This window comes from Budorcas taxicolor, chromosome 2 (genome assembly GCF_023091745.1).
Source record: "Budorcas taxicolor isolate Tak-1 chromosome 2, Takin1.1, whole genome shotgun sequence".
Classification (NCBI taxonomy): domain Eukaryota; kingdom Metazoa; phylum Chordata; class Mammalia; order Artiodactyla; family Bovidae; genus Budorcas; species Budorcas taxicolor.
The window spans coordinates 135,982,098-135,999,039 of NC_068911.1; the positions used below are offsets into that span (position 1 = coordinate 135,982,098).

General features: G+C 35.8%; 1 protein-coding gene across 1 annotated transcript in view; it reads left to right on the top strand.

Moving 5' to 3' along the window:
- LOC128071513 (cytochrome P450 20A1) overlaps positions 1-16,662 on the top strand; it is a 43,066-nt gene extending 26,404 nt beyond the window's left edge. The window contains exons 7-13 of the mRNA XM_052664345.1: positions 22-137; positions 936-990; positions 3,814-3,934; positions 8,282-8,393; positions 9,438-9,502; positions 16,159-16,248; positions 16,423-16,662. Of these exons, the coding sequence (XP_052520305.1) occupies positions 22-137; positions 936-990; positions 3,814-3,934; positions 8,282-8,393; positions 9,438-9,502; positions 16,159-16,248; positions 16,423-16,573 (710 nt within the window). The 3' untranslated portion in view covers positions 16,574-16,662. The remainder of the gene's footprint in view (positions 1-21; positions 138-935; positions 991-3,813; positions 3,935-8,281; positions 8,394-9,437; positions 9,503-16,158; positions 16,249-16,422) is intronic.
- Positions 16,663-16,942: the final 280 nt, after the last annotated feature.

A 16,942-nucleotide genomic window follows, 5' to 3' on the forward strand; every position in this document is an offset into this window, starting at 1 on the left:
TTTTTGTTTTTCTTCTCTAAGCCCTTATGCAACTGGAATCTATTTTAAAGAAAATCATTAAAGAACGAAAAGGAAGGAACTTCAGTCAGCATATTTTCATTGACTCCTTAGTACAGGGAAGCCTTAATGACCAACAGGTGATGTAATTCTTAAATGTTTATCAAACAAAGGATAATCAGACATGTATAGAGTGTGCTTTTTATTCATTTTAACCCGGATGCCTTCCTAGAATTCAATGGCTTTTTCCTTTTTTGCTGTACATCATCCATAAACAGTATTTAGATTTGCTGTCCTGTTATTTAGCTCTTGGAAGCAGCTATATAGTATCTGATATTTGAGTAAGCAGATACTGAACCAAAGTTCTGTGGTTGTTACAGAGGAGGGCTTGGGTGAGCCTTTTTCGACTAAACAGCTCTGCCCACGTGACCAGATGTGGCAGCGTGGCTTGTTCCCAGTGTGGATCTGTTGCCCAGCACACCACTAGGCTACTGTGTGTTTGTGGAGTGGAGCCATTGCTGCCACACCTGTTCACTGTAGGAGTCCTCTGCCTCCTCTGTGGATGTAAGTGTGCATAGACAAAAAGTGGTTTTCTGGGTGTGTGTGGGTACAGAAATTAAATCACGCTCCAGAACAGTGGCAGGCTCCTCTTGCTGAGTCTTCATTGCTGCACTCAGGCAAGCTAGAAAGATAAGACTGAGCCATGAGCCAGTGATATTACTGGATAAATGTTCACTGCCAAAAATGCAGTGCAGTGTTTAGGTTGGCTTTTACATTATATAGATTTTATTCAAGTGAAAATGTCATAAAGGAATAATATACTTTGTTCCTTCTTAACTCCCAGTGCTGTACTGTAGATGATTTTACTAGGTCTAATACAAGGTCTAATACAGGCCACCTTACATGTCACACTATCTAAACTTAGTTTTGTTTTCTAGATCCTAGAAGACACTATGATATTTTCTCTGGCCAGTTGCGTAATAACTGCAAAATGTAAGTATAAACTGATTTCTTTTTGAGATAGATTATAAAATACAGAAAGATAAAGCTATTCTAAGATGAAGGAAATACTGTTTGTGAGATCTGTTTATAATTTCCCTTAGCTCTTATTTTTTATTCCTGTTTGAAAGGCTAGATTCACACAGTGCTCCTCCCCTGGCCCCCCGCCCCCCCCCCCCCCGCCACTTTTCTTAACCCCAGGTGCTCTGTGCCACCTCTGAACATTGCCATAAATTTCCTGACACAGTTTATGGATTGTGAATCCTAGTTAGTGCCTTTAAAATGAACTGCTGTTGACACCTTTCCAACCAGAGCTACAAGCTCTTCAGTTTCCTGCTGCGGCTTTTCACTTTGACTTCAATCCTGTCTACTATTAATAAGATCTACCAGCAGCGAATATAGGCCACAGAAATCATGATTTAAAAGAACTTCTTGGTGTAATTAAAGGTGATTATTATTTAAAATTCTAAAATGGGTGATACATTTCTAAGCTTTCTTACAGGTTTTGAGTTTATCAGACTACCATTTATTTATACAGTTTTTAAGAATATGTATATCCATAAAATTGTGTTAACAAAAAATGCTAAAGGAAGTATTAAAGCACAAGTTGAAAATCTAAAGAATTTATGTTTACCTGAAGGATTTTGTTCACAGCTTTTTCTGTTTAAGAAAATTAAAAAAGCATGAGCACAAATGTGAAGTTGCTGTAAGTTTTTCTTCTTTGTATACTTTTTTGGTATCTAGAGATGTCCCAGATTTTATAGATTAAGTGGAATATAGGTAAGCATGTGTCAAAAATAATGTCTTGAACCTTAAAAAAAAATACTTGTTTAAAAAATGTATTACTGTTAAAATATATCTTTGCTGAAGACCTTCAAAAAAATCTGAATCAGGGACTTCCCTGGTGGTCCAGTGGCTGGACTTCATGCTCCCAATATAAGGGGCCTGGGTTTGATCCCTGGTCAAGGAACTAGGTCCCACATGCTGCAGCTAAGACTCAGCGAAGCCAAATAATTAAATAATAATAAATAAATGTTTAAAAAATCTGAATCAGTTGTTTGGATATTACAAAAATATCAGTTTGGATATTACAAAAATCGATCATTTCCAAGGTTGACTTAATATTTTAATCTTTTTTGTAGTTTTGGGGGAAAACTTGCCTTTGAGAGGCAAGATCAGCAGGAAACCTTGATTAAAGTCCCTCCTCTGCGACTTAGTAGCCTGAAGCAAGATACTGACCTCTACATTTTTTTTCCTCTTCTAAAATAAGGATGACCTCCAAGGTTTCCAACTGTAAATTGGTGTCTTGATTCAACATTGTAATTAAAGAACATTAAGTGGCTTAAAATCACATTTTAAAGCTATACTCTCTGTCCTTTAATAGAGTTGTACAAAAAAACAGTGTTTGAAGTTATTACACAGTTATATTAATTTTAAATGATAATGTAGTCAGGGTGTAGAGTGCCTACTGTATCCAAATCCTTGTGCTATATCTTTCAATGTTATACATTACTGGGTATTATTGTAAGATTGCATACATGTACATACATACTGTCTGCATAAGTGTTCACATCACTTGTGAAATAGAAGTTCTGCAGTTCACTCACAAGCCATAATAAAGAAACATATATAGGAAAGAAGTTAAAGTGAGTTACTCATATGCCTTTTATGAACCCTGGATGTGAATAAATTATCAAAATAATTGAGTACCAGGTAGCTATTGATTTACTGATAATAATATTAAGTGCAGAAAGTGAATTATGTATTTACATTGGATTTGGATAATATGTGACTTTGGCAAATATTAAAAATAATTAACTTTAAGGCCAATTTAAGCTAGCCCTTTAGCTCAGGAAAGAGATAATAAGTAGAAATAGAAATTATTAAACACAGTTGAAAAAGTAGTTGACATAGAAAAAGTAGAGCTGTAGATAGAGGCATGTCAGGCTTAATCTAAGGAAAGAGATGCTGTGTGTCTGGATGGTTCATTTGAACACTTATAATCCCAGTGGATCCCTAAGGGAAATATAATTATTTTATATTTATTTTGTAATTAATTTTCTTACCTTTTGATTTCCTCAGTGATTATAATCTGTAAGCCATTTTCAGAAAAAGTAAGCCATAAGCCAGTGAACTCCGGTGTGGGCGTTCATCAGAATAACTGATATTTGTTAGGAATCTAGAGACCCTGGACACACCCTAAACCTACTAAGTCAGGATCTGTGGGTGGTGGGATTGTGTCATCGCACAGTCTCTGACTCCCAGGAGATTTTTGAGAACCACTATCCTAAGCAAGTAATCAGTTTCAGTTCTTGAGCCAGTGTATTACAAGTAAAAACTTAGAAGCGCTGATTTATAGGTAAATCTCCTGCTATTTTTACTTGTGTGAATCATTTCATTAGGGCTCCTGAGGAAACTGACAAGTCAACTATTTTATTTTACATGGTTGAGTGAACCAGTCCATCACAGTTGCCAGCATTTAACACTTACCCAGATGTGAAATTTATTTATTATCCTTACTGTTTTGCTTAAGGTAAAATGCATCAAGTGCCTTTGACTACTTGCCAATTTTATGAAAGAAATTTTCTAGATTTCACTGTCTCTCTTTGAGAATATTCTGTAAATGTTTATGTTCTGTTGAATGAAGCACAAATCTCATGAACAGTCTTGTTTTATCTTCTGGTAGCATTTATGTATCTTCTGTATCAGGCAGGGGGAAAAAAAGAAAACACCAAAAAATAGTAAGTTTGTTTTTTATTCAGCACCCAAACTATGAATTTGCTGCTTTCATTGTTATTAATATAAACTTTCACTTAGTGTGCACCTGGGCAATCTGTTTTTTAACCACCTATGAGGAAATTCAGAAAAAACTATATGAAGAGATTGACCAAGTTTTGGGGAAGGGACCTATCACTTCAGAGAAAATTGAGAAGCTCAGGTAAGAACCTGAGGAAAGGGAGGGGCGGGGAGGTCTTTAAAATTTGAATTGGTTTATCTTATTTAAAACTAATGCTAATATGGAGGAAAGCTATGTATTTTTACAGGATTTAAAGTATTTACATATAGATTTTAATAGATGACTTAATTTGCTTTTTAAAATCATAAGGCAGTCTTGGGAAACTTTTACGTGGGCCCATATAAAATAGCATCAGTGATGTCTAATAAGTGGAACATTCATACATTGATGGTAGGAATGCAAAATGGTACAGTTCTGTTGTAAAACAATGTGGCAGGATCTTACGAAATTGTACAGTATGACCCAGCAGTTCTCCTAGGCATTTACCGGAGAGAAATGAAAACATGTCCACACAGTGACCTGTATGCAAACATTTATTGCAATATTATTCATAATAGCAAAAAACAGGAAGTAGTCCAAATATTCATCAACTGTTGAATAGATAAATTGTGTTATATCCATACAGTGGAATAGTACCAAGTAATAAAAGGTAACATAAAATCAATATACAAAACAACATGGATAAATCTTATTATGCTAAGTGAAAAAAATCAAGCACAAAAATAGTCTACAGTGTGTTTCATTTAGGTGAGTTTCTGGAAAAGGCAAAGCTATTGTGATAGAAAGTAGGGCAGTGATGGCTGGGGCCCGATATGGGGAGGGGATCAACTGCAGAGAGGCATGAGGAAAGTTTTCTAGTGAGAGGGAACTGTTACATATCTTTCTTGTGGTTGTAGTCACACAGTCATATATGATGACTAAAATTCATCAAACTGTACAGGTAAAATAGATAACATTTTTATGTGTAAGTAATACCTTAATGTAAAAGATTTTTAAAAACAGCAACTGTGACTTCTTAGGGGGTTGGAAGTCTGAGACTGGGTAGCAAGCAACCTTACTTTGGAGCATCTTTCAACTATAGAAAAGAAGATACAGATACAGCCATTAGAAAGAACTCGAAACCATGGATTTCACAAGGAGACATTTGTTAGGGATTCTTTAAAATGTTGAAAGCTTTATTGATTACAATTTAAACAAGTCATACATACTTGTTTTTTGAAGTTTTTATTATGCAGAAGTGTATGACATAGAAGGGGAATGTCCTTTGTAAATGAGGACGAGAGATAACAATTGTTAACTGTCTATATTATTTTTCCAGACTTTTTCTATACATATATATGTATGTATTTAAAATGAAAAATTTAAAAACATTTTTAAGTACAAAGCATATAACTCTTCTGTAAATTCCATGTTTTCTCTTAATGTGTTGTAGACAGTGTTCTATACATAGTAACTCCACCACATCTAGTCAGTGAGTAAGTTTTGTTGATTTTATTTTCCAAACAGCATTTAGTTAGAAGTTTAGTTTTAGTTCTTTCCATTGTCCCCCACCCCCACCCATGAGGAGCACCACCAACTTGTCTGGGGCATTTCAACAGCCTTGTGTCTTTCTTCCTCCTATGAAAGTGAAAGTGAAAGTGAAACTCTCTCAGTCTTGTCTGACTCTTTGTGACCCCCATGGACTGTACAGTCATTGGAATTCTCTAGGCCAGAATACTGCAGTGGGTAGCCTTTTGCTTCTCCAGGGGATCTTCCCAACCTAGGGATCAAACCCAGGTCTCCTGCATTGCAGGTCGTTCTTTGCCAGCTTAGCCACGAGGGAAGCCCAAGAATACTGGAGTGGGTAGCCCATCCCTTCTCCAGTGGATCTTCCCAGTTCAGGAATTGAACTGGGGTCTCCTGCATTGCAGGCAAATTCTTTACCAACTGAGCTACTCCAGATTGCTCTTGGAGCCAGTGACTGTACACTGATCTCTTCAGGTGCTTTAAAAATATATATAACCTGAGACTAATCCCAAACCAACAATCTCTGGGCATCAGAAAGTTTCAGAAGCTTCTCAGATAATCTAATGTGTAGTTAAAGTTGAGAATCACTGTGCTGGTCATCTTTCTATATCTGAGGAGTTGTATCTGATCATGCTGCTGCTAAGTCGCTTCAGTCGTGTCTGACTCTGTGTGACCCCCTAGACGGCTGCCCACCAGGCTCCCCTGTCCCTGGGATTCTCCAGGCAAGAACACTGGAGTGGGTTGCCATTTACTTCTCCAATGCATGAAAGTGAAAAATGAGTGAAGTCGCTCGGTTGTGTCCAACTCTTCGCGACCCCATGGACTGCAGCCCACCAGGCTCCTCCGCCCATGGGATTTTTCAGGCAAGAGTACTGGAGTGGGGTGCCGTTGCCTTCTCCGGTATCTGATCATACTCCCCTGTTTAAAATCCTTCAATGACTTCTGGTTGCCCTTAAGATAAAATTATACCCACTAACTTGGCTTATGAGGCATTTCAGCTTTACTGAAATTCTTTTGTTTCTTCAAATGTGAAGCACTATTTTTAGTCTTCTGACTTTTGGCTACATTCTCTCTTCCTCTGTCCTCTAGCTGAGTCCAGTTTTTTCTTCAGGTCTCAGGCTAAGTGTTTGGATATCTGTAAAGTCCTTTCTCCAGTTGGGTGCTCCTGCCATGTGTTCCCCGACACCCTGAACTTCCTTTATCATAACAGTTACTGTGCCTTTTTAATTGTTCATCCTTGATGTTCCTTCCTCTATCCTTTCCCCTGCCAGCTAGACTCTGAAATTCTTTGAGGGTTTTGTCTTGTTGACTGTTGTAGCTTAGTGTCTGATGCAGTGCTTCTAATGTAGTAGGTACCTAAAAATATTTGTTCAAAGAGGAAAGGATGTTTCCTTTTTTGTTTTTGATGTTTTTAGAAATTATATAAATCAATATTCCTATGCTTACATCTTTGCAAATATTCCCAAATCTTTCTATTAATAAGGTCCGAGAAATGAAATAATTATTTAAGAATGTATGCAGTAGTGTAGTGTTTACGGTTAGGGGCTATGGGGTAACAGACTTGGGTCTGAATCCTGTCAATACCACCTACCTGCTGTGTGATCTTTTTTTTTTAATTAATTTTAATTGGGAGGCTAATTACTTTACAATATTGTGGTGGCTTTTGCCATGTGTTGACATGAATCAGCCACAGGTGTACATCCCAAACTCCCCTCCCACCTCCCTCCCCATCCCATCCCTCTGGGTTGTCCTCGTACACCAGCTTTGAGTGCCCTGTTTCATCCTGCTGTGTGATCTTAAACAATTGCCTCATTTTTAAAATCTGTAAAATTAAAAACAATAATACCCATGAGTTTCTTATAAGGATTAAATGAAATACTGCATAGAAACTATTTAACAGAACTGGTGCATAGCAAGATTTCAATATATTTTAGCTTTTATTCCTCTCCTTGTAATTCAAACTTTATATTTTCATATATATTGTCAAGTTATCCTTCATCAGAGATTCTCTGGTGGCTCAGATGTAAAGAATCCGCCTGCAATGTGGGAGACCTGGGTTCAATCCCTGGGTTGGGAAGATCTCCTGGAGGAGGGCATGGCAGCCCACTCCAGTATTCCTACCTGGAGAATCCCCATGGACAGAGAAGCCTGGAGGGCTAGTCCATGGGGTTGCAAAGAGTCAGACATGACTGAGCGACTAAGCCCAGCACAGCATCCTTCAGTAAGGTTGTACCAATTTATACTTTCCCCAAGTGAATATGAATGTCCATTTTCCTATTTTTTATTAGCATTTTCTAACAGTACTCTTGTTCATATTTGTTAATCTGGCAAGTAAAAAAATTTGCTTTGATTGGCAGTCTTTCCATTGTTAATGAGGTTGAGTAGTTGAGTATCATTTATGTTTCCATGACATTTGCAATTTTTTTTCTTTTTTTGTGGATTGCTTTTATATTTTCTGTCCATATTCCTGTTGGGATGTTTGATCATTTTAATTTGGGATTTTAAAGAGCTTTGATGCATTAAGGATATATTTACAGTAAATAATTTTTCTACTTGGCTTTTAATTTTACTTAATGATGAGTTCAAATATGTAGATATTTTTCCGTGGTCATGGTGTTTTTCTTTATGATATCCATCATTGTTTCAGTATTTTTTCTAATTTTGAAGTAGAAAAGTCTTATTAAAATTTTTATTAAATCCTTTATTAAAAATAAAGGATTCTTCTGCACACAAATTTTTAAAATATTGTTTTGAGTTTTCTTCTGGTACTTTTAAAGTTGTTTTTATTAGTTTAAATTCATACTCACCTATACCTAAACTTTATATCCTTCTAGTATACACTGTGTTTTAAGCAAATAAGAATTATGATGACTATTCTGTTAAGAAGGTTATTAAAATTGTTGAATGACACTTTAAAATGTATATACATTTCAAATTGGTTCTCCCAAAATAAGGATCCTCAAAAAAAATTTTTTTAAACAGGTATTGTCGGCAAGTGCTTTGTGAAACTGTTCGGACTGCCAAACTGACCCCAGTTTCTGCCCGGCTTCAAGATATTGAAGGAAAGATTGACAAATTTATTATTCCTAAGGAGGTAGGAAACATTTGGTATTCTTAACCCATTCAGTTATTCTTTTCAATTCTTTTAGTGTGTATTTTTAAGCTTTATTGTTTAAAATATCCAATAAATGCTACCTATTGTTAAATAAAAGCCAGTTATTTTAAATTACAAAATGATATATGCTTGTTTTAAGGTTCAAACAACATAAAAGAAAGACTCCTTTCTCCCTAGGTCCTACTATGAATCGTTTAGTATATATTTTGTAGGTTTTTTCCTGTGTATATGTATTATTCTATGTATATATACATATATATGTATGTATTTTAAAAACCTAATTTATATGTGAAAATATACTCTGTATGTTGTTTTTAATTTTCTTCTTTTATTGAGGCAATTAATACAACTGGCACTTATATGGATCCAATTCATTATTTTTAATGGATGTATAGTACTGCATTATATGAATGGACCATAATTTAAGTAGTCCTCATTGATGAAAATTACTACAAGTTGCCTCTAAAAGGCAATTTATATTTTGAGCAACAGTGTATGAGACTGCTTTTCCTCTCCATATTCTTTACTACCTCTGGATTTATGAATCTTTTATATATTATGTGAATCATATATAAAAAATTATCTCATAATTTTAATTTGCTTCCCTTATAATTGGAGAAATTGAACAGCTTTTCATCCGTATACTCACAGTTTGTATTTCTTTTGTGAATTATTTTCTTTCTAGTGAGGTTATATGTCTTTCTGTAGATTATACATATTAATTCTGTTAGTTATATGGTAAATCTTTTTTTTCTGTCTGTTGTTTATCTTTTACTAGTTTTATGGTGTGTTTTGTTTTTACTGGATGCCAGTTTTAAATTTTCACATAGTGAAGTCTGTTATTCTTTTATGACTTCAGTATTTTGTGACATGCTTAAGGGATACCTTCTCACTATGAGATCACCAAACTAATGGCCTGTGTTTTCTACTGTTGTGTAATATTTTTATAAGTTGGCTTTCTGGGAGTCAATTTTGTCTCTGTTAGACTTTTCATAACCAGAGTATTTTTTTTTTTTTTTGCAGACCCTTGTCTTGTATGCTCTTGGAGTCGTGCTTCAGGATCCCAGTACTTGGTCATCTCCGTACAAGTAGGAAATTTCTGTCATTGTCTTTGCAGTTCTTAATTTTTATGAGTTTGTGTGTTTTGTGTTCTCTTCCTATGTTTTGAGGAGAAATTCAGTATGTAACAGTGATATAAAAACAGAAAGCCACCGCCCTCCCTGTATATCTTCTGCTCAATGCTTTTTCTTTCATGAATCTGCTGTCTTCTACTCTTCATTTCTCCTATTACCACTTCTGTCCCAAGATCTATTTAATTACTTAATCTCTACAATTATCCTTTAATTTCAGTGGTATTTTGGAGTTCAGTTACTGGTAAATGGGTATTGCCTATGCAGTTTCTTTGTTTTCATTCTATTGGTCTCAGTTATTAAGCTCTTTGGCTGAACTCAGAAAATAGGTATTGTGTGTATATTCTCTGTGAGAACAGCAAGGGAGGGGAAAGGTGAAGAACAAAGCTGATACTGCTTGCCTCCTCAGTAGGCATCTGGTAAAATCTGCCTTAAAAACGTAGGTTAAGATCTACTGGCCTGAAAGAAGGTTATCTGTTGAGTTGATGAGGGCTAAAGCTATGTGACAGGCAGGGGGCAGAGTTGATGGCATGGTTGAAGTAAAAGAAAAACCTACTTCCAGAGTATAAGGCCTGGGATATTTAAGCATTAAGTAATTTTAGTTTTTCACATTACAGTGATATTAAAGGGAAATCTATTAAGAAATTAAATAACAGTACTTCAAAATCTACTAAAAAATTAAGTAAATTTAGTATTCTAAGGGGCTTTCATAGCAGAATTAAAGATATACATTTGTGAAATAAAACTGTTATAACTTATAAAAAATTAAAATTTCACATTTCAAAATCTTTAAAAAATTCTCATATGGAAAAATGCCAAATTTTTGATGAACTTTTAGATGTAATACAAAAAGCATAAGAATTTTTGCTAGAACTTTTGACAGTATTCCTATCCTCAAAACACTCAGAGAATCAGGGTCACAGACTGAAGATACAGAAATATGTGCTAAAATGTAGAAGTCATTTTTAGGAATCAAATGCAGTCGAATTTAGGAAATGTTACTGGTAATGTTGTATGCCAGGGAAAAGGCTTCTTCAGTTGGATGCCTCATCGCCCATCCCTTGTGGAAACTCCAGAGAGTAATTTGTGTCAGCGCCCTGAGATGATCCTTGAGAGACTGCGTCACACTAGCCAAAATGTACATAGGACTGAGGTAGACCCTGTAGAGATAACTGACTGATTACAGTTTAAATATAATTATCACATAGAGCAAGATTGAGAGATTGACTTTTTCCACTAAATTTAATGCTCTTGAGATCAACAAGGGGTGTTGCATATTTTTTATGGCTGAGTAGTAGTCTACATGTGCAGAGTTTGTTCAGCTTCCACCCTTTGACCTACTAAAGGACATTTTGCTTGTTTCTAATATTTTGCTTATATGAATAAAGCTCTTATGAACATTTGTGTACAAGGTTTTGTGTGAATATGGCGTTTCATTTCTTAGGAAAAATGCCAGAGTATGATTGGCTGTATGGTTAGTGCATACTTAATTTCACAAGAAACTGCCAGACTATTTTTTATAGATTTCTCAGCAGCAGTGTTTGAGAGATTTAGCTTCTCTGTAGCCTCAATAGCATTAACTATTGTTTCTATTTTTTATTTTAGTTCTAATGGGTATGTGGTGATACTTCATTGTGGTTTTTAGAAGTTTTCTTTTTGAGTAACTGACATTACCTTATTCTCCTTATAGAAACTGTCTAGACATTTATTTATAGAAATAAATGCATTATTGCTTTTATTGTGTTGGCGGTGTCTCAGAGAAAGAAACCCTGACTCAAATTCTCTGATTTAAATTGGTAATAATGTAAATGCATCACCGACTCAATGGACATGGGTTTGGGTGGACTCCGGGAGTTGATGATGGCCAGGGAGGCCTGGCGTGCTGCGGTCCATGGGGTCACAAAGAGTTGGACATGACTGAGTGACTGAACTGAACTCTAAACCAAATAATGAAATATTATCAACTTAAAAAAAATAGACTGAAATAGAATTCTCAACTAAAAAGAACTAAGGCAAACGTTAAAATCCTTAGTATGGACTGAGACCAAGATGGTGATATAGCAGGCTCGTAAATTTCCTTCCTCACACAGATGCTCTGAGTGTAGAGCAATTCCCTCTGAGAAAAATCCAGGAACTAGCTGAGTGACTCCTCCACATTAGGTAAATGAGAAAATACCTGCATTGAAACAGGTGGGAAAGGCTGAGACACATTCTTGCCATAAACTCCACCCCCAGCACAGTGCCATACAATCAGGAGGGAACATCCAACTCTCAGCTGCTTCTTGAGGGTCAAAGGCTTTGAACCACACATTCTGTGCCCCAGTTTTAAATGCTCCCACCTGAGGGATGGGCTTCCAAAACATCTACTTCAAAAGCCATCTGAGCTTGCGTTCCTGAATCGCACAGGACTGTAGCAAAGAAGCCCCATGTTGGGAGCACAAGCATTCACCATGGCTGTCCCCATAGGGCTCAGCACAGAGGGAACAGGTGAAAAAGCCTATCTCCCACTCTTTCCCTGGAAGGGGGTTGATTGCTTACTTTACAAGCTGCTGCCTGAAGATCCAGCTTCTTAATGAGCATGCATTTAGAAATACTGGCTGAGATCCTCTCCAGAGGATCAGTGGACGCACCCCCAACCATAAAACCAAGTTGCCAGCATCTCCCTTTCACACACATCGAGTGTCCCAACTTTTATGGCTGCCATCAAGGGAGGGATATGCCCCAAATTTCCCTGTTCTGTTAACTGGAACGTCTTGCCTTCATAAGTCCCACAGGATCGTAGCAAACAAAGAAGCATATGTTAATGGGAATGGAGGTACTGGCTGTGGTTAGCCCCCACATTTCAACGCAGAGGGAACCAGCAAAATGCCTATCTCCCAATCCTTCTCTGGAAGGAGTTTAACTACATACCTAGAAAATTTATTGTATTTTCAAAATTCTGAAAACCTAGGATTTGGATGGAGAAGGCAATGGGACCCCAGTCCAGTACTCTTGCCTGGAAAATCCCACGGACGGAGGAGCCTGGTGCACTGCACTCTATGGGGTCGTTAAGAGTCGGACACTACTGAGTGACTTCACTTTCACTTTTCACTTTCATGCATTGGAGAAGGAAATGGCACCCTGCTCCAGTGTTCTTGCCTGGAGAATCCCAGGGACGGGGGAGCCTGGTGGGCTGCCGTCTATGGGGTCACACAGAGTCAGACACGACTGAAGCAACTTAGCAGCAGTATTTGGATAACACTGTCATTTGCTACATATTTTATAATCTTGTGTTGTAAATTGAGTTAAATTCATGATGGAAAATAAAATTGGAATTACCTCTTACCCTGAAAATAAATAAACAAATAAAATAAGTGTTATGGAAGTTTTTTTAAAAACCTCAGTACTTGAGATTAGATTACCTATTCATTTTCATTTATTAATCCTTAACATTATGAGATATTTAACAATATAGTTGGATGTCTCTATGTCTTTTTTGGAGAAATGTCTTTTTGGATCTTCTGCCCATTTTTTGGTTGTGTTGTTTGTGTTATGGATATTGAGCTACATGAGCTGTTTGTATATTTTGGAGATTAATCCCTTGTCAGTCACATCATTTGCTAATATTTTGTCCCATTCTGTGTGTTGGTCTTTTCACTTTGTTTATGGTTTTCTTTTCACTGTGCAAAAAAGTTTTTAGGTTTAACTAGCTCCTATTTGTTAGTTTTACTTTTATTTTCATTACTTTAGGAGATGAATGCAAAATGATATTGTGGTTTATGTCAAGGAGTGTTTGTCTGCCTGTGTTCTCCTGTAAGAGTTTTATGGTATCCGGTCTTACATTTATATTTTTAATCCATCCTCAGTTTATTTATGTGTACGGTGTTAGAGAATGTTTTAATTTCATTCTTTTAACTGTAGCTGTCCAGTTTTGGACACCACTTACTGAGATTGTCTGTTCTCCACTGTATAGTCTTGCCTCCTTTATCGTAGATTAGTTGACCATAGGTATGTGGGTTTATTTCTAGGCTTCCCATTGATCTCTGTCTTCAGGCCAAAATCATACTGTTTTGATCACTGTAGCTTTATAGTACAGAATGAAGTCAGGGAGCCTGATTCCTCCAGCTCTGTTTTTCTTTCTCTATATTGCTTTGGTCATTTGGGGTCTTTTGTGTTTCCATACAAATTTTAAGTTTCTTTGTTTTAGATCAGCAAGAAATGCCATTGATAATTTGATAGGGATTGTGTTGAATCTGTAGATTGCCTTGTGTAATATAGTCATTTTGACTTTGATTCTTTCAATCCAAGAATATGGTATATCATCTGTGTCATCTGTGTATGGTATATCATCTGTGTCCATCTGTGTCATCTTTGATTTCTTTCATCAGTGTCTTATAGTTTTTGGAGTATCAGTTTTTCACCTCCTTGCGTAGGTTTATTCCTAGGTATTTTATTCTTTTTGATGTGATGGTAAATGAGATTGTTTCCTTAATTTCTCTTTCTCATCTTTAGTTGTTAGTGAATATGGCTTAAAACACACGAAAGATGCTCAGCATTACCAATTATTAGAGAAATGCAGATCAAAACTACAGTGAGGTATCACCTCACACTGGTCAGAATGGCCATCATTAAAAAATCTACAAGCAATAAATACTAGAGAGAGTGTGGAGAAAAAGGAGCCCTCCTACACAGTTGATAGGAATGTAAATTGCTACAGCCACTATGGAAAAAAGTATGGAGGTTTCTTAAGACTCTAAAAATCAAGCTACCATATGATCCATCAATCCCACTCCTGGGCATACATCTGGGGAAAACCATAATTCAGAAAGATACATGGACTCCAGTGTTCATTGGAACACTATTTACAATAGTCAAGTCATGGCATTAACCTGTGTTCCTCAATAGAGAAATGGTTAAAGAAAATGTGATACTTATGTACAATGGAATATGTTGTTGTTTAGTCGCAAAGTCATATCTTACTCTTTTACAACCCATGAACTGTAGCCCACTAGGCTCCTCTGAATCTTCCTGACCCAGGGATTGAACTTGTGTCTCCTGCATTGGCAGGTGGATTCTTTACCACTGAGCCACTAGGGAAACCTGCAATGAAATATTACTCAGCCATAAAAGAGGATGAAATAATCCCATTTGCAGCAACATGGATGGACCTAGAGATTATCATACTAAGTGAAGTAAGTCAGATACAGAAAGACAAGTATCACGTAATATCACTTATATGTGGACTCTAAAAGAGTGATGCAAATGAACTTACTTACAAAACAGAGACAGACTCACAGACTTAGAAAACTTTCAGTTACCAAAGGGGAAAAGTGAGAGTGAGGGATAAATTAGGAGATTTGGATTAACATATACACATTACTACATATAAAATAGATAATCAACAAGGACCAACTATATAGCACAGGGAACTCTACTCAATATTCTGTAATAACCTATATGGGAAAGAAACCGGAAAAAGAATAGATCTGTGTGTATGTATAACTGAATCATTTTGCTGTTCACTTGAAATAAATGCAACATTGTAAACCAACTATATTCCAATATAAAATAAAAATTTTTTTTAAGTTGGAAAAATCTAGTTTCATTCTCTTTTAACCTGGAAACATAGATATCTTCAAGTAAACACTTAGGGTCCCAATTTTCAAGTTAGTTTACAAAAGGAAAAACATGATTATATTTGATATAATTTTTCTATAGACTAATATAAATAGAGTATATTCCAAAAGTAAAAGATAATTTATACTCTTTAAAAAGACTATGAAAGCAGAATTCTTTTTTTTTTTTCTCATAGTAGAGCTTAGATCTTTTAAAAACATTTGTTTTTGAGAGGAATTTTTATGCTCCTTGGTGGGTTGATTATTTTGTTTTAATATATCCATTTCCCCATGACTCTTTACCGAGTAAAACTTTTTTTCTGTACAGTAAAAAATCCTTGGTGATGGTGGTTTAGTTGCTAAGTTGTGTCCAACTCTTGTGATCCTGTGGACTGTAGCCTGCCAGGCTCATCTGTCCATGGGATTCTCTAGGCAAGAATACTGGAGTGAGTTGCCATTTCCTTCACCACGGGATCTTCCCAACCCAGGAATTGAACCTGGGTCTCCTGCATTGCAGGCAGATGATTTACCAATATTTCCTTCACTTATTAATAAGTCTGGGCCTCATGTAATATAATTTTGATGTGTATAATTTTAAGGCTGGTGACTTCAATTTTAAGAAATGAAATTTAATTGAAAAGGCAATGTAAAATGCTTTGCATATTGATTTGATGGTCTCATGTAACATATTTTGAACACTCTTAATGTAAATACTCACTATGTGATTTTGTGTAATTTATCCTTACATCTCATAAATGATATAAGTGCCTGTTATGCTTTTATTCCTTGATGGTTCTAGAGAAGTGTATTTTGTGCCTATTGTTTAGAAATAATAAAGTAAGCCAAAAGAGACATATGTTCAGTAGTTTAGGAACATAAAAAGTCAAAATGAAATATAATGTGACAGCAGTTTCTAGCTTTAGTAGTTTTTAAACTTTATTACATACCTGTGTTCTAATAGTGTAAATACATGCCGTGCCAGTGGAGCTCTGTTTGACTGGCCCCAATTCTTCTTTTTAGGTTTGATCCAGAGCGTTTTGATGATGAATCTGTAATGAAAACTTTCTCCTTGCTTGGATTTTCAGGCACACGGGAATGCCCAGAGTTGAGGTGAGATGATAAAGGAAAATGAAAGGAAAGAAGTCAGACTTTGTACTTAAAATTTTGATAATCACTGTTGATGAGAATGAACAATCTGTATAAATTGTATAAATTAAATTTAAAAGTTAAATTGTATAAATAATCATTGATCTTTGGTAACCCTGTCACTCTCTTCCTGACTAGGTTTGCCTATATGGTGGCCGCAGTGCTTTTGAGTGTTCTGCTGAGGAGACTGCACCTCCTTTCTGTGGAGGGACAAGTTATTGAAACTAAGTATGAACTGGTGACATCATCCAAAGAGGAAGCTTGGATCACTGTCTCAAAGAGATATTAAAGTTGTATGCATTTAACTTTGTTGAAGAAAATGATCATTTAGAAAATCTGTATTGAATCCTTTTAGAAACCAAGCATCATTGTATAAAATAAACACCTATTAATAAATACTTCATCATGTAAATTTGGACTTTTGTATACCGGAATTTCTTGATGCACCATATACACTTATATTCATTGGATCAGTATAGTGATCATTTTAATGGGAGGCCTTCTGCTTTTAACTTTTGTCTTATCACTTTCTATGCCATTATTTCTATTTTCTTAGCCTTGGTTTGATTTCTAAAATTAATATTCTTGAAGATAAATTATTTTGCACAGTAATATTTTCCAGATGTTTGTAAAAAAGAAAAATAATATTAACTCCTTT